At 44.5% G+C, this 21,377-nt stretch overlaps 1 protein-coding gene across 3 annotated transcripts in view; it reads right to left on the bottom strand.

Annotated features, from left to right (window-relative positions):
* Positions 1-21,377, bottom strand: part of LOC111230064 (nectin-2-like) — a 76,259-nt gene that overhangs the window by 20,172 nt on the left and 34,710 nt on the right. The window contains exon 7 of one of the 3 annotated variants that reach the window (XM_022756628.1): positions 14,030-14,647. The exons of the other annotated variants lie outside the window; for them this stretch is intronic. Within the exon in view, the coding sequence (XP_022612349.1) occupies positions 14,061-14,647 (587 nt within the window). The 3' untranslated portion in view covers positions 14,030-14,060. Of the gene's footprint in view, positions 1-14,029; positions 14,648-21,377 lie in introns of those variants that run through there. 3 annotated transcript variants of the gene reach the window in all.

Raw genomic sequence — 21,377 nt, 5'->3', positions numbered from 1 at the left:
AAGTTTGATATTCTTGCATTTCAAAGTGCTAAGTTTGTGCTTATGACCTTTAAGGTTGAAGGGGTGAGTAATGAGAAGCGGGGCGACTCAGCCAGGCCTGCCTGAGAGGCTGCTGAATGAAGGACAGAGATGGAGGGATGGGTGAGAGAAGGAGAAGGAGATGGAGAGAGAGAGAGAGAGAAAGTAAGAAAGAAGAAATATGAAGGCACTGTCATCTCATTTCTCCTCCCTCCGGCTCCCCCAGCTGTTGTTCTCTCTCCCTCTCTCGATCACTTTTCATTGTCACTCATCCCTCCAATCACCCCTAACCACTTGTGCTGCCCTCCCCCCCTCCACTGCCCTGCCTTCCTTCCCTCGCTCGCTCTCTCCCTCTCTTTCTCCATCCACACAAATGACTCAGTGAAACAGGTCAAGTGTTACAAAATTCCCCCTGCAGCTCAACCTGCCTAATACAAGGCCTGGCTCATTGCACCAAGACAAGTAATACGCTGCCTCCTCACTGAGAGGGGGACTGGAACACACGCGGAGGGCGAACACCAACAAAACAATGAGGATCAACTCGTAAAATGCTTAAAACATACACGCAAACCAACTCACCAATAAAGATCAAATTCATCTAGCTATAGCCATATTCATCACCTTTGTATCCAATTTGTTTTTACTGACAAAGAAAATCATCACAGTTGATCAAGCTAAAATGAATAATTGATTGACAGAAAAATAACTTGCAACTACCTTTTCTATTCTTTTCTAATATTTTTCAGTTTCTAACTACTACCCAGATAATAAAAAAAAAGAAAACAATACATTTGAAGACATCGTCCTCAGCTTCTAGAAATTGTGATGTTCATTTTTTACTGTCTTCACAAAAAAATAATCTGCAAATTAATCTAAAAAACACAACCAAAAAAAAATAATTGGTTGCACGTTTACATATTGATACTGCTATAAATAGTACGGTGTAAAAACTGGGAACAAGCCACATTTAAACACACTCTGCCGCAGTGTCTTTCTACCTCTCCCACCTCTCCACACTAATGAATAGCAATTGGGCGACAGAAAACCCTGAAGCACTAGAGTAAAAGTGGTATTAAGAGGAGGACAGCAGAGTAAAGGGCCTTAAAATAGGATAAATGAGTAGGAAAAACTAAAGTCAGCGCACACACTTGGCCTTTAACACACCCAGACACACACCATGGCAAACCAGGTACTAGACACTACAGTATGCAAGCATGTTTTCTCTGCAGGCAGAAGTGTTTTGATATAGAAATGTAACAGCTCCATATATCAGGATGGTGAGGCCCTATGGAGGATGAACGACCTGCGAGCAGTACCTGGACAGTGTGTGTAATACATAGATAAATAACTGGGAAGTAGGAGCCATATGGTGACACACAGACTCCGGGAGAAAGCATGTAAAGCACAGCACTATAGCACACGATGATAAACAGACCAGAAAAAGAAGGATTGGACCAAAGCAGGCACTTGTTAGTAAGAATTTTGTTTGTCTGAATCCCCCTGGGAATGACGGTTGTTTGGGAGGGTAATGACTTAGGAAAACTGAAATGTACTGGAACATAAATTAATCAAAATATGAGCACTGCATTCATGCACCCCATGAGTGCTCTGTACTGTCTATTTTTACAGATAATACCTTATTGTAAGACAGTTCCAGCTATTACACGCAGTGAACAGAGCATAATTCTCCGTCGATGTTTCCGCTCACTGCTCCTGTTGAGGGCAGGCTGGTCAGATCCGAGTAGTGGGGGTGGGATGAACCAGTCATTGCTGTCAAGGTGGCAAAGATCACATCCACGTCTGTGAGAGCGATAATCAACTCCTGTTTATAAACATTTCACGTAGATCCCCTGTGATGCCAAAAGCAAAATTTGAATAACACCTAATTTCCCCCTCTAAGATAAGACCTTTTGTCCATTCAGGACGATTTCACTCTATCACTGCCCTAAGCTGACAGTTAAACGGACAGGAGATGGTGCAGCGTTGCTGTGCTTCGCATGGCAATGCTGAGCCATTTTCTAAACTCAGCTCTCCCCCTCTTTCTCACATTATACACTGAAGTGCACTTCAACAGTGCAGTGAATCGGGACTGTTACCCATGATGCCTTGGCTGCGGGGGTTGAGTGACAGGCGACATAGTTGAAATCACTGAGAGGAGGACGAGTTAACAAGGGGCCACAGGCATACAGGAGACCCTCAGCAGGTGATGTTGCGTGGTCAGGGACCTCCACAGAGACTCCACGAGACACACACACACACACACGCGCAAACACATGTAAACACACACAGACACAAGTGTAAAGGACAGTGTCTGGCAACCATTGCTTCTACAGATTAACAGCTTGGAGCAGTTTCATGTCGTGCATAAAGATTTCTGTCTCTAGGAGCAATAATTAATGGGTTAAAATCAATCAATGGGTGTATATCCCTTTTAAAATGATGCCTCTGGGTTCAATAGCACGAGACTGGAGATGTGTTGGAAATTAGAAAAGAGGAAGCAGAATGATTAGAGAGGATTTTACACCCCAGGATTGGTTGGACAGTGTTGGATGTGGCAATTCAAAGACACACATACAGAGCTACACGCCCGCACACACCGTTCTTTAACAGATTTACAATGCTCTAACATTCAGTCGGCAGCAGACGATAAGAAGATAGGAGCGACAGAGAGGAGGACGGGGCAGGAGAAGTGATTACAGGGAAAGAGATGTCTAGATAAGATGACAGACAGATGAATGGGGAGGCAGTCTCTGGATATAAAGAAGAAGCTGACACATGCATATGAACAGACAAAGCAACACACACACACAAACACACACACACACACACACACACACACACACACAATTTTATGAAGTTCTTACAGTCCTCTCTGCACTATGGCTGTTATTTGGCCAGTGCAGATAACATCACTTTGGACTGCTGATGAAGGCTCACAGTCCAGTCCGCTCCATCACTTCACCACACTGTATAAACCCGGCAGACTTAACACAGGAAACCCATGCAGTGGATAAATATAGAGCAGGGTGATGTTGAGTGTCATTGCTGAGCAACATTTGGTGGTTGTTGTTATTTTAAAAAAATCTGATTTACAATAACAAGCAAATTATTGTACTGTCAAAGAGGGAAATGATGATGTTTTTTTTACATTGTAATATGAACACTTGTTCTGTAGAGTTTATTTATTCTAACCAGCACTTCATGTGGTATGAGCATTAATAATAAATACAATAGACATGATATACTTAAGTATTTAGTGTTATACATGTGTGCATAATATGTGAAATACATATGAAATCTTTAAATGGAATACGTCATGATATAGCTATTAATATATTGTATTAAATACAATAATAATATAGTAGTCATATAGTAATGATAGTGATCTAAGTAATGTAAAATAACATAGTGTTAGATATGTTACTTCTAACACAAAATTACTATTTAAACAGCTAGTCCCCTAGTAGTAGTATATATTATCTATCGGCATATGTATTTTATCTGCATTGTAGACACAGAAATTTCCATCAGGATGTTGTTATCTTGTTTTATTAACATCTTACTACCAAAATTAGTTATCGATTTGTTTTGCCTGATGGAATGCATAACAGTCACACATCAGTCTGTTTGAACTATATGCAATTTTGCCTATATGACTCCCATGGTGATACATACCGTATAAACATCATCATCAGAAAATATTCTCATTGGTATCATGATACATACACAACGGTAACGGCCACACATGCTTATTTAATGATAATCATACGGGTTGTGGTGTAATTCAATTCTAATGCACTTTGGAAACAACAACACAAATATTAGTTGTTCAACGGCAAACAGGAAACATTCCCGCTGAACTCCCACGCAGAAAAAAAAGCATACATTTGCATGCACGTTCCGTACTGTCAGACAGGCAAACATCTGCACAGCAGTTACATACACTAATGAACACGAACACAATCATACACCATTTGCTGCGGACTTGGCAGGCCCCAGAAGTCTATCTTGAGTCCCTAAGACCAAATATTTGCAGACTTATTTTGTTTTTATCTTCATATTCATCTCTCATTCTGTATGTTTATATCTGAGTGTATGCAGACGTGCATGTGCCAGTGCGTGCATGTACTTTGTAAGAGCTGCCTGTTGAGACGGTGAATTAAACAGCAAGTGCATTTGATCTGCAAAGCACTCCAGGGCAAATACACACAAAATGAGACAGACACACACACACACACACACACACAGAGGCTTGCATACAGCATCAAAATCATTTCCGTCACAGAATCTATTCTTAGGAGCAGCAACAAACCATTCTTTCCCTGATATAAATCTCTTTTATTCATACCCACACAGTCACGCACACACACACACACACACACACACACACACACACACACACACACACACACACACACACACACACACACACGTGCACTCTTAGCTCAAAGCTACACTCCCTGGTGGTCATACTGCATTCACATAATGTTCTTTGTTTTTTATTTTCTACAACAGGATTTGTTCCAGGTAACTCACAAACACGCAAGCACACTCGCTGCATCTTTCATCTGGTGGTGGTTGGTGTTTGTGCAGGTGTGTCGAGGTCAGCAGCACTCTGAGGATGTCAAAGCTTCTTTCCCTATCTCTCCGTCACACACGCACACACACACACGCACGCACGCACACACACGCACACACAATCTGATCTATGAGAAGCTAAATCAACACAGCTGCAAAAACTCAGTCCTCATCATCCTCCTCCCTTCACTCAGCCATCTCCGCTCCATCTTTAATCAGGCTTCTCCTTCCTCTCTCTGTTCTGCTTTTTACCCTTTTGCTCTCTCCGTCCACCCCGACTCCACCTCTCCTCCTTTCTCCTCTCTTCCCCTGTATATTCAATCTTGCATTAGTCACTGTTAAATTTATATACTAGCTAGGTCTCTGTAGCTTCTGCCAATGCACTAGGCCTCAGATCTCACCCCTGCACCTCCTCTTCACTCTCCACACACCATCATGCCCTCTTTGACCTCCCTCCATATTACTGCCCTCTCTCTATCCCTCTCTCCCTGCCCTTCTTTGCCCTCCCAGCAGTTGGCCGAGCATGTGCTACCCCAGGGGAGATGAGGCTCATCCGCCCAACAATGCACCGCAACCACCCTCCTGTTACCTCCAGTCCTGTCAGCACGGGACAAGAAGAGTAAACGCCCTGGAACCTCCAGGGGAAACAGGAGCACACACTTCCCCCTGTCTGTCTGCCTGGTTGTGTATTTATAAATGAGTGTGTGTGTGTGTGTGTGTGTGTGCACATTTTTGTATGTGTGCAGTAGACACATATCTCAACAAACTGAATGACCAGAAGCCAGAAGATCGGATGTTATCGTTTACCGCAAGAAGAAGAGCAATGATATGATTTCCAATTTCCTGTGATTATTTACATGTCATTTCCTCTGCACTCTGATTTCACCTCGCTCGACATGATAACAACACTTTGTTAGAAGTACCATTCAGGTACTTTTAAAGTAACCTCTTGAGAAAAATTACTTCGACATTTAATGTTTTGTATATATCAAAGAGGCTATCTGTAAGTTTTCTCTGTCACTGAACATGGTTTCTTGCCAGGAGTGGGTGGTGGTGATTGTGGCTTGACAAGAGCTTCCTCCATTGTTGTATTAATTTATAATACACCCTCTGAGCAGCGCTACGTCTTCAGGGCAGATTGAAGTCTGCAGTGAGTCAATGTTGGAAAATGATGAGATGAGCTGGGGCTAGCTGGCTAGTGTGCTAACATCAAAAGAAAAGACGTGATAGAGACTAAGAGTTAACATTTGCCTTGTTTTCCGTCGCTGGAGACAGCTCTCGGTGAGTAAAGGAATTAAGTTGCATTTTATTATCATCTTAGGTAATAAGTCAGTGCATGTTTCCAGAATAAATAGTGGATGAGCGGTTTCTGCCTGAAGCTACTGCAATCCCAGCATTCACCCAAAACAAACTCCACTAAAGTAACTAAGCTAGACAAGATAGCGGATCAGAACAGATAGCAAACTCCCAGCCCTTTCCACAAAACAAACAAAGATACCAGCTGCACTGTAACCTGTTCCACTGAGAAGTACCTTAACCCAATTTAACATCCACAAAGCACCATGGTCAGAAAACAAATTGGTCTCTTACATACTGACTCTCCAATTTGTCACAAACTGGCTCAGACAGTGTGAAATTAAGGACTCCACATGAGAGATTTAAAAAAAAATATTGATTCAAATTTAATTTCAATAAAACAAGGGAGTGTGAAAGTGAGCAATATCAACGGTGAAAGTAATAACTGGGTGTGGGAAATACACCACAGTAAGAAATGATTAGGGCCACAGTGTGTGTGACATTTGGTTTTGGGTGAAATGTCTCAACAAATATTCATGCCCCCCGCAGCCTGAATTGTAACAATTCTGGTGACCCCTACACTTTTTAATCTAGTGCCAATATCAGGTCAAAGTTTTCATTTGTCCAACATGTTGGTTTACAACAGGTTTTAAATTGCCATCAGCCTCAGCTAGTAGTAATCGGCAAATGTAAAGTAAGATAGTGAAGTTTACCAGCCTACCTGCTGAACATCAGCATTGTCCCTGTGAGCATGTTAGCATGCAGACATTAGCATCTAGCTCAAAGCACCACTTTGCCAAAGAACAGCCATACAGAGTTGCTAGCATGGCTGCAGACGCTTATTATCATTATTATTATTATTATTATTATTATTAATAATAATTATTATTATTATATGTGCTGCAGCTATCTTCATCATCTTACTTTCCTCAGGAGCTTTCCTCCTTCAGTTCAGTCTCCAGCAAATGAAATGCGTGCTTGGATTGAGGTCAGATGGGCCGACTTGGCCAGTGAAGCACATTCCACTGTTTCACCATAAAAAACTCCTTAATTAACTTGTCTCCATTCTTAGTGTAATTGTCCTAAAACTGGAGGACTATGTGCTACACTAAGAGCTATTAGTCAAATCCAATCTGCTGGAGTAAAGAACCAAAACAATGAGACACATATCACTGTCAGTTAAAGAATGAGCCAGTTAAAAGATAGTAAGACGCACACAGCTGGAGATTTAATGATTCACCACAGGCAAGAGAGAAAAGCCGGTTGCTTTCAAGCCAATAAAAATATGCAGGAGCCTACTTTCATAATTGAGGGCAGAGGCAGACACTTGCTTTAATCCCTGTGAACACCCAGGTCACTACATCCATCACTCAGACATCCATGCAACAGGCCTGGCCATTCATCACTCACTCTGGGATTTATTAGTCAGGTCTGGAACCAGAGGGTGAGAGGTTAAATGAGGAGCATTGTGTTAGCGGTTATCAGCATAGAGAGCCCAAAGTGGGTCTGTGTGCTAATCTCCACACACAAACACACACACAGCCCATCAGATGTTGAATCAACACTGAGGCCGTAGCTGCCAGAGCTGCAAGTCCAACATACAACCCTGCACAAAGCTGCATGTGTGAAACAGTACAAACACACAAACACACACACACACACACACACACACACACACACACACGTACATCACATGGTTGCGTGCACACACACACCAAACAATCTGATAAGACTCAAATCCGTAAACACTTTTACACTTTGCAAACATTCTGTGGAAATCTGATCTGTCTGCAGCCCAGCAAAGCTCCCAGCAGGTGCCTAAACACATGAATGTTTTTTAGCACACTGTATGACCAAAGAACACACTCACATGATCTCCCTCTGTCAAATACATTCTCACACACAAACACACACACACACACACACACCTTGGAATAAACAGGGCCACAACCAGCTAGCCGGATTGCCCAGGGGTACTGCACCATGTCTCATCACTGTAAGCTAATGTTGAACACGGTGGTAGTGCTTGGCGTAGCTGCTGTCACTTTGGCTTCAGATCCAGGTTATTTGCTCGGAGCTCAAATAGGCCAGGTTCTGCATTACGGGGTCACTGCTTTCACATGAGGTGCATACCTTTTTCTGTGACAAATGCAGATAAAAATGCAAGTGTTTGCACAAGCTTTTGCTCCTATCTGCGGCTTAAAAGCCTGCTGTGCTCGAGTCTTTTACATTCAGCTAGAAAACCAAAGGAGTCACTGTGTGTCTGTGTGCGCGCGCCTATGTGTGTAAGTGCTCTCCATCTCGCCAGCCTCAAATCCAAAGCAATTAGAGAGGCCAGATGGTGGGCTGGACTCACAGTAAATAGCTGTGCATTGACAGAAGAAGCTTGCAACAAAAATGAACTGTGACAAGTAGCCAGGATGGCACAGAGATAACATGATGGCATCACCGAGGACACATCGCCATAAACTGACTGTCTCCATTGTGGCGACGTTAACAGCAGACCTTGATTGTATCGTTTGTTGGGGGACACAGAGGAGGTTTTTGTATGTAAACCAAATGAGGCAGGTGCACATGCACGCATGACCACACTCATGTGCTCATATGCCAGCACATTCATACATAAACCTGTACACACACACACACACACACACACACACACACACACACACACACACAGAGGCAGACAACCCTCTACATGTCGTTTTGTTAAAATTTGACTGAACCAGTTTGGTTTCGTCAGAGTTCAAACAATGCAGCCTTTGAGAGGCGCTCCATTCACTCAGTTTCAGCTTGGCCTGCACATTCCCCAACTGAAAACACAAACTGCCTCCCTGCAGGAAAAACCACTGAAGCTACAGCACCACATTCCTCAACTCTATCCTTTTCTCAGTGTGTGTGTACAGCATTTGCCTGAGAGGTGTTTGGGCCCCAGTCAATGATTATATTCATGCATCTTGAAATAAGAGTGTGCATGTGCTCTTCATCATCATTATACTCAGGTGAAAAGCCTGAAAAATATGCCCTTTAAACAACTACAGCAGTCTCCTACATACCTGTTACCAAGGCAGCAAGTTTACTTCAGCCAACCAGGACACATATACAAATCAGAGAGACTGGGAGGAGGTGGAGCTACAGTACAGGACAACTGTAATCCACAAAATGGCTTCTGCTATTCCTGTGCTCAATTTCCTATAAGCCTGTTATCACACCTCTGTTGACACACACACACACACACACACACACACACTTATCAAACCTGAAATGAGACAAACAGCCAGACCAGGAAATGAGAGTGAAAAAAAAAACACAGGGGGTTGATGTCTGGAGTGAGAATGATGGGTGACAAGAGACAGGACAGGGAGGCCACTTCATATCCCGATCAATTAATCTATAAATCTAATCAGTGAGAATCAATGAGTGGCGCTTTAGTTAAATCTGGCTCCTCAGTCATCCAAGCTCACCTCAAGTGTTAAAGAGACAGAGGGAAGAAAATGAGAAACAGATACCACACGCTGCAACACTGGAACATTTCAAAAACCGAGAGATCTTTAATAGCAACCAAATACGAAAAAAAAAAATATATAGAAAGACTCGACAAAATGGTGACAACAATTCTAATTCGGTCTTTTTTTCCCAAAATAAATTTAAAATTAAAAAATACAAAAAAGAAATAAAAAACAAAAAAAACATCTTTTACACAGAGCAGTCAATAATAAAAAGCACATTTTGGGGTAAGACTGTTTTGTTGTGTGTACAGTTCATTTGTATAGAAGAAGCACATTTGCCAGTTTTGGCAGCAATCACAGCGCAGCAGTCAAGAATAAAGCACTCAGAAAACATAAATTATAAAGCACTGCAAAATAACAGAAAAGAGGAGAAACTGTAATAGGAGAAAATAAATCCTTCATGCTTGCTGTCACTGAGAAATACACAAACGTGACACCATAAATTAGTAATTCTTTTTCTCTGCTACATATTTATATATTTATACTATGTACACAGGAAGGTTTTCTATTTTTTTTTTTCCTTTTATGTGAGTGAGATGGGAGATGTTAAGGCTTTGATTAGTCATCAGATGTTTGTAGCTGAAGAAATAGCAACAGTATGTGGCTTTCTGGAAAAAGAAAAATATCAGGTATTTTGACTATCTAACCTTGTGCTAGACCCAGGCGAGGAATCGTGGATTTCTCTGAAAGCCTTACTTGGGTACCGAGGTGGGTGGCATCAGTGTGTGTATGTGTATGTGTATGTGTGAGTGTGTGTGTGTCTCTGTGGAGGCGGTCGCGGTGGCGGAGGTGGCTAAAGTCGAAAAGCAACATTTTGGAGACGAGTAGGAAGTTGTGACTCTCTAAAAGCATTCAAAGGGAACCTGGGAGGGGGAGGAGGTCAGCGCAGTGGCATTTTTATGAAAGCTATATTTCCCGTGTAGGACAAAAACGGGACAGTCAAACCATTTCCTAAATTGCCTGTTTCTTTGACACTAGGTGAAAAGGTGTGTGCGTGTGCGTGCGTGCATGTGTCCCTGAATGTGTAGTCTGTCTCTGCTCTGCATGGTCATTGATTTGTGGTTGGACTATTTTGGGGATAGAGAGCAGTGGAGCAGGGGACACATCATGCTGTGGTTCTTTCCACTCGAACAGGACATGGTATATGTCCTGACAGAGCCACTGAGAAAGAGGAGGAAAAAGTAAGTAAGTATTAGTGTTTTTGTGTGTGTGTGTGTGTGTGTGTCTTCGTTTGCAGCTATGCGAGCACATTTGTGTGGGCTTATGTCAGGAGATGGCAGAGTTGTCAGGTATGAGGTGTCTTCTGCACAGTTTGGCTGTGGGAGTGAGCATAATGAGAGTGACTGAGGGGTGTTTGTGTGTGGGCGAATGTTTCTCTGCATTCTGCCTATGTATATGTACAGTATGCGTGTGCTTGAAATGCACAATAATATCTTCAGTTTGCCGGTTCGCCATGGTGACAAAGAGTGGCTTCTCAGGTTAGAGAGATGTCCCAAAGCCTCTGAGCAACACACACACACACACACACACACACACACACACGCACACACGCACACACGCACACGCGCACACACACACACACACACACACAAGTGTGTGCGACACAACACAGACCATTGCTTGTGTGGTTATGGCCTACCTGATAAATTATGAGTATTGTGTGTATTTTTGCATTGTGCATGGTGTCTGTCAAGGAGAAGGAGAAACCAATTGTGCAGGAAAAAAAAAAAAAAAAGTGTGTGCTTATTATGTGGAAATGCAAAAAAAAAAAAGAAAAGTATACGAGCATGTAGAATTTTTTCCCCCCAAAGTAAAATCGACTTTAGGCTTTAGGTAAACTAAGCTCAGTCAGTTCGGTATGTTGAAACATCCAAACTACTGAGGTATTCATTTGATTAAAAATTACATTCTCAATGCCCTCTGAGACATTTGAACTGTAGGGTTAGCAAACCCAGGACTCCTTCATCATTACTTCCACAACACTGGCAACACTGGCTCCATTGATCTGATATTTACAATTTCATAAATATCCACATTTTCACGAGAAAAATAAAAATGCTTACATATATAGTACACAGATACCTCACACCAAAATGTACATACAACAGTTTTGTCCCTTGTCGCCATTTTTTTTTTTTTACCCCAAAAAGAAAGTATTACACTCATATTTCTCTTTGTAGTGGTGACACACACAAGTGCAAAAATAAGTAATGCATTTTTATTTTGAGTGTCTGTGGTAAAATCAGCTGTGATCTGTAAATGTACTTAACCCCAGTTTGACAGGAGTTGCATTTATGTATACGCTAAGGCCATTAGACAATAATTGAACACGCTGGCTTACAGTTTGCCAGACAGCACTCAAACGCTAAACACTCTATTTTTGTCATCTGCCTCCTGTCTCTCTCCTATTCTCTCCCCGCCTCTCTGAAGGTTAACAGCCATCACTATGGCAAACAAGGACTGTCTGACTCTATATAGGTACTTGCAGTGTACGTGAGTGTGTGTCTCGCATCCATAGTTCAAGGTTAAAAACAGCCACGGTAAGAAACGCGGGTAAATGCAGTCATTTGAGCTCTTGGCAATGGGTCACCCTGCATTTGACCTCATGACCTGCAGCCAACTGCAACCCAGATCTTTGCTGGACCTTACAAGAGGTCAGTACAGTCATCTGGACCACACTCACCAGATTCCCAGTGGGTCAAAGGGGAGTTGATTAGAAGGCCAGGGAAAGCATGATTAGAGGAGCTACAGTAGTGGCTTCTCTGCAAGATTGTCCGTCACAGTCATCCAGATACAGTGACGCATGCACACGTGCACACTAAGCCTCAAAGACAGTAGTGTACAGTAGCCGTGGAGCAGTGTTTGTTTGAGTGGGCCTCCGGTGGCTTGTTAGAGGGATAAATTAACAGTCAGGAGACAATCAGCCCTGAAGCTGCATCATAAAGGGCCATTTCACTGCTTGTTGCCTGTTAGTCAATACGACTCCCATAGCGTCGCGGCGGATGCGACGTTTATGTCTCCCGATCAATTCACTACATTTAACAACATCTGCTAATGGACAGAAAAATTACATGATCTCATTGAAAATCTATCTAACCTAACGCAGTCGCCCTTTGGAGGTAGGGTTCCGTTACATCCGGCCATTTACTAAAGTACAGGAGGAGGTGGTGGTGTCTGTGCAGCGGAGTGAACATGGCCTCTCCAGGTGGATTAGACAGTCCTGGCATGTCAGGGCAGGCTGGCCTGGAATAGAGTAAGTGGGGCGTTTGACACATCGGGAGCAGTAAAATACTCCCCTGCTCTCTTTGGCCCTGACCTCGACACTGCCCTGGATAAATCATAAACTCCCCATAAACACCGGGAGAGAGAGAGAGAGATAGAGAGAGATAGAGATAGAGAGAGAGGGAGAGGGAGAGAGAGCGAGAGATGGAGGGATGATAGAGATAGAGGTGGAAGGAGGGGGGTTGGGGGAGGGGGGGGGGCGGGGGGGTGAGGGGGGGATCGCCACGTCATAAACGATAAGTGGTGGCAATCTGTTGGTCCCGGCTAAGCGAGCGACTTCACGGCTCATTACCAATCAAGCTCCTCCTGTCAGGAGCGCTCTGAAGAGACGGGGGATGAGGAGGAAGAGAAAAGAAGAGACGTGCTCCTCTCTCGTCCTCCTGTCTCCTGCATCCCTCTCTCCATCCCTGTCAGATTGGCTACACCTCATTCCCTCATCTCTTGTTTACCGTCTCTTACCTCCAGGCACAGTACAAAAGTTTGCATGTGAAAACCTTGTTAAGAACTTGGTTTCAAACTCTGCAAACTTACTTTGTTAAATTCAGCCACTCTTGTGTTTGTGCAGCACATAAGGACCTAATGTTCTTTTTAAATTTTGTAAATTCAAGAGTGTCTTCTGTGGCTGATAGTTTGCAGAGATGTTTTTTTTTTTTTTTAAGTTTGAGAAGAAGGCAGAGAGAGTGGAAAGGAGAACGCGCGAGCAGACATGAGCAAATACATTGTTCTCTTTTCTAAATCACCTGCTGGTTACTACCTATACCCTCAAATGTTTTTCCTCGCAACCCATCACTATGTACTAACTTCCCACCGGCTGTCACAGCACGACGCATTACCGAAACAAAAAGGTTTCCCACAGGAGGACAGAGAATAGCTGGCAAAACGTAACTGCTTGACAACCCCTTCCACTTCTACTTGTTTTGGTGAAGATAAGAGTGAATATGCAAGTGCAATGCCTCCTCTATAGCCAAGCCTGTATCATGATTCCATTATCCTACTCCCACACTACATAGTTTCTCTCTTTTAGTCTGTCTGTCAAGAGTCCTTGTCAAGGTCCCAGTGATAGTGATAGCATGAGCAGAAGTGGTGGGAGACAAGTTGTTTCTTTTCTGTTTGATTTTCAGCTCTCAGGGACCAGATAACAGCAACATTCCTTTCAGAATATCCCACCACACCTCCTCCTGTTCATTCAGTTCATTTTGGGGCTGCACTGTGATTAATATTAAGCTATATTTAGAATCAATTTTCAAAAAATAAAAGCGGAATCATCTTCTCTTCTCCATCAGACAGGGACGAGACCCTGAAGCCACAAAATCCTCGGGAGGGAACCTCCATCCCTCCCTTTTTCTCCTCCTCCTTTCCTCTCATCCTCCTTCTCTTCTATACGTAAACTGCAGTCCGTGAGATGACAGAGCCATCCCGCTGGGACTCCATGTCGTCATCCAGGTAATCTCCAATCATATCCTCCTGCTCATTGTGTGGGCGAAGCTGAAGGATGGGGGCGCCTCCAGTGAAGTGGTCATACCTTTCCTCCTCCTCCAGCTCATCAAACTTCCTCCTCTCCCCGTCGTCTAATTCATTGCTTAGCAGGATGTCTTGGGCGGTGGGTGTAGTGGCGACAACTTCAGGCCGACCCCCAATGGTGAGTGGCTGGTGGTGGTTGTTTTTCTCTCCGAGGCCCTGGTGGGACGAGCTCTCGTTGTAAACGTAGATGGGGCCATTGTTGTTACTGCCTCCGACTCCGCCGCTGCCTGCGCCTCCACCTGTGCCATTCTTGCTGGCCTTCTTCCCGCCGCCAAATATGCGCGTCTTCATATCGCTGCCGCCATTGGCGCGGTAACCCTGCTGTTGCCTGCGGCTACGGGTGACAAGCACGGAGATGAGAGCGACGACCAAAAGGAGGGCCAGCAGGGAGCCAATCACAGCTCCTGCCACCACGCCGGCATTGGATGGGTTCACTGAGGGCTCTGTAGGTGGGAGGAGAGGCAGGGAGGGAGAAAAAGGAAGAAAAGGAATATGGTTGAGAAACGGGAAAAAAAAGAGATCAGTGTGAAACATAGAGAGAGGGCAAGGAGGAAAATAGAGACAGCATAAAAAAGGAGACGCAGGAAAGGGAAATGTCAGGGAAAAACGACAGAAAGGGGAAGAACACAGAGAGAAGGTAGGGGTTGGATGATGTCAGTGGTAATGGTCTGAACTGCATTCAGTCAAGTGTGTAAGAGTGCTGAGGTGTCAGTACAGTCAAGTGCGTGCGTGTGTGTGTGTGTGTGTATGTGTGTATGTGTGCTGAGCTTTTCCTGCTACTCTGACATTTCCTCCTCTTCCCTCAGAGCTGCTCCTGTCCCTGTTCCCACAGCCATGCCACAACAACGTCTCAGCCACGTTTCCCAGTGTCCTGCGTTTGAACAGCGAGGGTCTGTCCAAGGCTCACCGCAAATCACAAAGTACGGCAGGGAGGGGTGTGGGGGGTGAGAGTGCCGGCCACACACAAACACACACACACACACACACACACACACACGGACAAAAACACTTTCTGAAGGAGCGGAATATGGCGTGTGCAGGGCAGAACAGGTGGAGGCCATGCAGAGGAGGAAGATAATGATGGATGGAGCAAGGGGACGGTGGAAATTCGATGAAGAACAGGAGGAGGAGGAGGAGGAGGAGTAGGAGGTGGCGGGTTGAGTGAGTGACAAAGTGACACATCGGAATGACAACTCCTCCTGGAAGCCATGCACAAAGAGCAGGGGGACAGATTGGCACTCCTCTTCGCTTCTGTAAACCACAGGCACTGCTTGAGTGCATGTCAGTCCTACATGTGTGACCACTTTTATGCCAGCATGTCTGAACGCACATTAAGAGCAGCCATTTTAAGTTCATTTGAAATTAGACAGAGGATTTGCTACAGTGCAAAAATTGGCTGAGGAGTACAACTAGGGCTCCATCATCCAATACACTGCAGTTCAGTTTGTGCGTCTGTTTGTAAAAAAAAAAAAAAAAAACTCCAGGGAGAGGTAGTGGTGTCTAAATCAGGGTTGTGAAGATATCCCATATGACTTGTCAGCCATATAGTGCTCTTCCTCTGAACTCACACTACCCACTCCCTTGACATCCTTCTGCACTGATATTAGAGCAGTATTTTAAAAGCAGTTATTTGAACAGAAAAAGATACAACTGCTTTTGCAGGGGGAAAAACAGTTAAGATTAAGGCTTGGTATTGTTTGAAATTTTTGAATTCATGGTGGCAATTGTATGCCCGAGTTTCAGCACCAAATCTCTACACCAAAATGATACCTTTTCTCACTTCCAGCTGTGAGGAACATAATCATGCTTTTTTCTACAGAGGCTTTTTTCTTCCATTTGTCAAAATGAGCCTTCACACATGCATAAGCTAAGTTTGCAGCCAAATTCAATCTGGTATCAGCAAAATGATGGTTAAAATGAGGACATTTCTGATAAAAAGATAAAAAGGGCAACCAAAATAAGAATCTGACCGAGCATTCAATGCAAGCTGTCAGTCGTCAGTACCATGGACGCATCTCGGTCAGCCCAGTTAAGACACGACTAGTGAGTAAAGCCACTGAAGCACAAGCACAGCGTTACTGCTTTGCACAGGCTTTTCTGAGTCAGGAGTTCAGGGCTCTAAGTGCTGTCCAGGACTCTGACAACTCCCCACAGACAGACCCTGTGACCATGTCCCCCATGTGGTCATCATCTATAACTCAGTGGGCAGGGAGTATGGCACTAAACACCGCCGGAGTTAAGGGTCGACTCCACCCACGTTGTTTGCGTTCACTGTACTCGGATGCACTTTGAATAAACATTTCCTCATGGAAATTCAAGGACGTTTAAGTATAGTAACTTAAATAGGAGGGAGGCAGCACTGTAGAATGACTTTATTCCTTAAGCTGTTGCTGTAACGCGTCTTCTTGAGAGATTTAAAGAGTAACGCTTTATCATTCCCACTTTTTACAGGATTCGGAGCGTTCAAGTTTGGGGTATTTTTTATTTTTATTCTAAGTACTTGTTTATTCTCTTTGGATAATTCTTATACATCTTGGATTCTCCAGTAGCGACAAATAAAATGCTCTCAATCCCTGAAGAAGGAACATTGTCGTATAAACATCAGTCTCTTTATTATGTGTAATTCTTCTTTTTGTATGTTACTGTTATTTCCATATTTATAGTGTATTGTGGTTTTATGAGAATGAAAGCTGTAAATTTATACTGTGTAAAAACCCAACAAGGGACAGGAGTTGAAAATTAGCAATAGCTATAAACTCACTGTGCAGCACATCAGCTTCATTCTCGGTATTGGAACCATGTTAAACTGCATCGTCCCTCTCAGAGCAACATTCAAATTAATTCAATGCTCACCTTCAGGTTTGACCACATGAGCTACACAATAAAACTAAATAAGCTGTGGCTAGCTAAATGAATTTTTAATTTTATTCCCTGGTTGAAAGTGATCAAGAGTGAACTAGCTGCGCCGAACATGCTCTCTGCTGTTGCTCTGGCTTTCCTCTCCTCTCTCGGCGCTTTTACGAGCCGCTGCAGAGGATTAGCCAGTAGACGCTGTTGTTGAAATCCCTGCCTAAAATTGAAAGTACCGAATCAGCCCGATTTTATTGTCATTCCCATTTGAAATCCAGCAGAGGCCGGCCCCTCTTGTTAAGTGTACAGAGAGCTGACAGAATTACTCTCGTAACACCGATTCTTGTCAAGAGACGAAATGGCAGCCTACTGCTTTCTACACCTGTGCTGCTCTCCTCTTTATTTCTGCCTTTCTTCTCATCCACTACCCTTTTCTCCATCTCTGATGCCACTTTACCAGCTGTCTGCCGCATACACTTTCCCTCTCCTCTAAATCCATTTTCCTTGCCATCTCTCCAATTTGCGTTTGTATTTCTGTCAAAAGTTACTTCTCTCTCCTCTCCTTCTCTCTGCTTCACTTTCAACATATGCCTGGGGAAAAAATTAATAATTTCATGTGGGTATATTTTCTCTTCCTTTCTTTCAATTTCTCCCACCAGCTTCCCCAAGCACACAGTCACTCTCTCCTCCTGTTCTCCACCAAGCAGTGCTAAACATCCCTGTTCACACACATGAGAGTGAGAGCTAGCCCTCTGTGTCCACTTGTAACAGGAACACAAGAAATGCATTATCACCTCGGGCTCCGTGGAGCTCCAGCACATGCGACGTGGCAACGATGTCTGTGCAAACTTAAGGCCGGATGGTCCTACGCATTGCTGTCTCATCAAAGGGTATTACGCTAAAATTTAAATGCAAATTCTCCCTAAATTCCATCCAATTATTTTTAATGCGTCGCTCAAGTCACTTCTTAAGAGTCTCTCTCAAAGTCTATGCTGGTAAATCCGTTTGTGAATGATAATTCATGTTTTATTCTGCCCTTCTGGAGTAATCTTAAAAGATTCAAGAGAGAGATGTAAAGGAGCCACCCCTGGCTCCCAGTACAGAGCCACTACAGACCCAGACACATCCTAACAAAGCACCAGTGGAATTTATTTAAGTGGGTGAGAAAAGGACATCTCATAAACACATGCTGTTGGATGAGCCAGCAGAAAAACTGCAATATGTATGCTGTGTGGATAACCCCCCCCCCACCCCCCCCACACCCCCCACACACACGCGCGCACACACAATTACTAAGAGGGATGCCAAAAAAACAGCATGTTTCTTATGAAGTCACATCCTGCATGACCGTAAGCTCCAAGTGACCGCAAGTAATGAGCGAGATGGGGCGGAAGTAACATCTACTGCAGCCTCCCAAAAACACACATGGTCACATACACACACACATTCTCAAAGACACACACCATTATGGTCATCAGTGGTCTGATTCTGGGTTGGGCTGCACCTAGAGCATAGCTTAGTAGTATTCTGTGTCAGCATGTTAAGTTATTGACTAGAACGTACGTGTGTGTGTGTGTGTGTGTGTGTGTGTGTGTGTGTGTGTGTGTGTTAATGAGGGGTGGGCAGGGGGCCAGTTGCAGGCTGGAGGGAGACTTGGCTCCATCAGACCTGTTCTCTGGCTGTTTTCGCATGGCCGGAGACACACACTGACAGACACAGATGCAGGCAGACACACACACACACATATACCAAACCCCAGTGGAGGAATGGGGCAAAGCCCCTTGCCCTTGAACTGTCTCCTCAGATGAGTCTTAAAATAGGAGAAAATGCACCAAATTGAGAGACAAACTCTTTTCTGTTGAACTGAAGAGCCCCTCAGACCATGCAGGGGATTCAATCGGGGCGATCTAATATTTTGAGGTTCAGATGAGCCACCCCTGTAAGGAACGATGGGGAAGAAAACAAGACAGAAGATGGAAGGAATCTGGGTTAGCCACACAAGAAACCCCCACCCCCCCTCACCCCTCGAGAGGAGCCTGGAATGGAGGGATGGATGGAGGGATGGAGAGTACTAAGCTGTGATTAAGGAAGAGCTACTGGTATTTAAGAGTTAAGCTTTGAGAGAGAGAGAGATAGCATGGACATGAGAGGGAAAGAGAGAGAGGATGCTGGGGGCAGGAGTCTCTTCTCTGAGCAGGGAGATCAGCGCCAGACTTGTGGAGGCTGAAAGACAACCTGAGAGAGATAAGGGGGGATGAGGAGAGAGCATATGCTAACTGAGAGGATGAGAGATGCGATGAAAAGCGCAAACTGCAGCGAAACAGATAGTGAGGGAGAGATAAATCGAAAGAAAGAGGAGGGGAGAGCCGGGTAGGATACATTTGTGTGTGACTAAGCAGCAGGATCGAAGATGAGAGGAGGAGAGGCAAGGAGAAGAGAGGACATCCATCCCTCTCTCTGCCTCCAGGTGCAAAGGACAAGACTGAGGGCAGAGGACACTGGCAAACACCCACACGGACACGCACTAGTGTGTATATCTGTGTGTGCATGTGTGTCATGCAGCTGTGGGGTATAAGGGAGAGGGGGACCTGCTATGCAGCAGGTGCTGGCCATTTCACGCCTGTCGGCCCCTCTTAGCCCTGTTTGTCTACACGCATTCACATTAGCCTCCATCGCACCTCCATCTGGAGTCAGTCCACATCTTTCTCTCGCTCTGTTTCGACAATTATGCACTCTTTTCATTTCACTTAAACCAGCATTCGCTCAGTCTCTCGCTTTCTCAACACTCTCCATCTCTCCGCCTTCTTTAAACCTTCACTCTGACACTCGCTGGTTGCCACAGTCACCCCTTAACTGCCAGCGAATTTAGCTCACATCTTATCCTCCTCCTCCTCTTCCAGTGAGTAAGAGAGGAGTGGGAAGGAGGGAGGAGGTGGTCGGCTGCGAGAGAACAAGACCAGATGGAGGAGGGAGATGACGGGACAAGGAAACTGTGGGAAGTTCAACACGGGAAGAGACCACAGAGACCAGAAAGAAAACAGAAAGAGGAGAAAAGGGAAGGAGAAAGTGGGATGACGAATGAGAGAGAGGAGTGGAAATGCAGGATAAAAAAAGACAGAGTGAAAAAAGAACGGATGGTGGAGTGAGAAGCGAAGCAGCCAGGAGCTGAAGCAGCAAAGGGTGACTGATCCGCTCTGAGAGGCTTGGAGACAGACAGACACACACGCTATGCTGAGAGATAGTGGGGGCCAGTAGCAGTGGAGATAGGATGCAGTGGCACAAGATTCCCATGGGAGTTTTAAATGCCGTCAGCATCCACTCTCTCTCCCTCCACCCCTCATGCCTCCGCTCTCTCCCTTTTCTGAGTGTGAGGACTGAATGCTGGCACCGATTTATCCTGGTGCACGTTCCCTTGCTTTTTTAGTCTGCCTCCACCCCCCCCCCCTCTTCTGCCTGGATCTTTGTATCTTCCCTGGTTGTTGCTTGTAATACACAGCAGGAGATGGTGGCATACTTTGTGCTACACAAGCCAGCAACACTACTATGCAGCAGCAAAGAGTGGCCCCCAGAGGAGTGGTGACGCATGCTGTGGCACCACAAGGGACTTGAAGAAAGATGGGGGGTGAGAGGGAAAGACAGAAAAAGTAGTGAAATAAGAAGAGACTGAGCAAGAGGACAAGAAAAAAAAAAAAAAAAAAAAAAAAAAGAAAGGAAATGGCATAATGAAGGAGCTGGGTGGCTCTTAAGATGTAGCCACCAGAGAAATGCACTTTTTTCCCCCATTAGGTGCAAGGTTTACCCGTATGTCAGCAGAAAATAACTTCCGGTTAAGTGCAGGCATGAGTCAGAATAGTAGAAGGGGATGTATTTTGTATGAGGTGAAATGCAGGAGTGAACCCTGTGCAGCTAAAACTATTGAGGAGGAGACGGAAATGGAAGTACAGGCTGTTTTCCATCTTGACTGGCTCCATTCGGGATGGTTTGACTCCCAAAACTTGAGGTGAAACAACAAGCTGAACAGCACAGAGACAGATGTATACACCCGAACACATACATACATATCACGAATACGAACCTGCAGACGCACACGCACAAAAAACACACAGTGTCTCAGAGCTAGTCTCGGCTAAACCCAAGGCATCACTGAAATCCACTTCAAAGTCAAAGTCAACAGTGTCATTGTCAGTGAAATCTATCACTTTTACTGATTGCAGACTTGTGTTCAAGACAGTGATTCAAATGAAAACTGCTCATTTGCTTCGCTTTAGCCTCTCCTGTCATTACTGATGGCCAAGGGTACTGCTGAGGAGCTACTCAGTCACT

Source organism: Seriola dumerili, unplaced genomic scaffold (assembly GCF_002260705.1).
Source record: "Seriola dumerili isolate Sdu_G_001 unplaced genomic scaffold, Sdu_1.0 BDQW01000258.1, whole genome shotgun sequence".
In the NCBI taxonomy this organism is placed as follows: domain Eukaryota; kingdom Metazoa; phylum Chordata; class Actinopteri; order Carangiformes; family Carangidae; genus Seriola; species Seriola dumerili.
The sequence above is the reverse complement of the archived record's forward strand: the minus strand, read 5'-3'. Positions and strand labels throughout refer to the sequence as shown.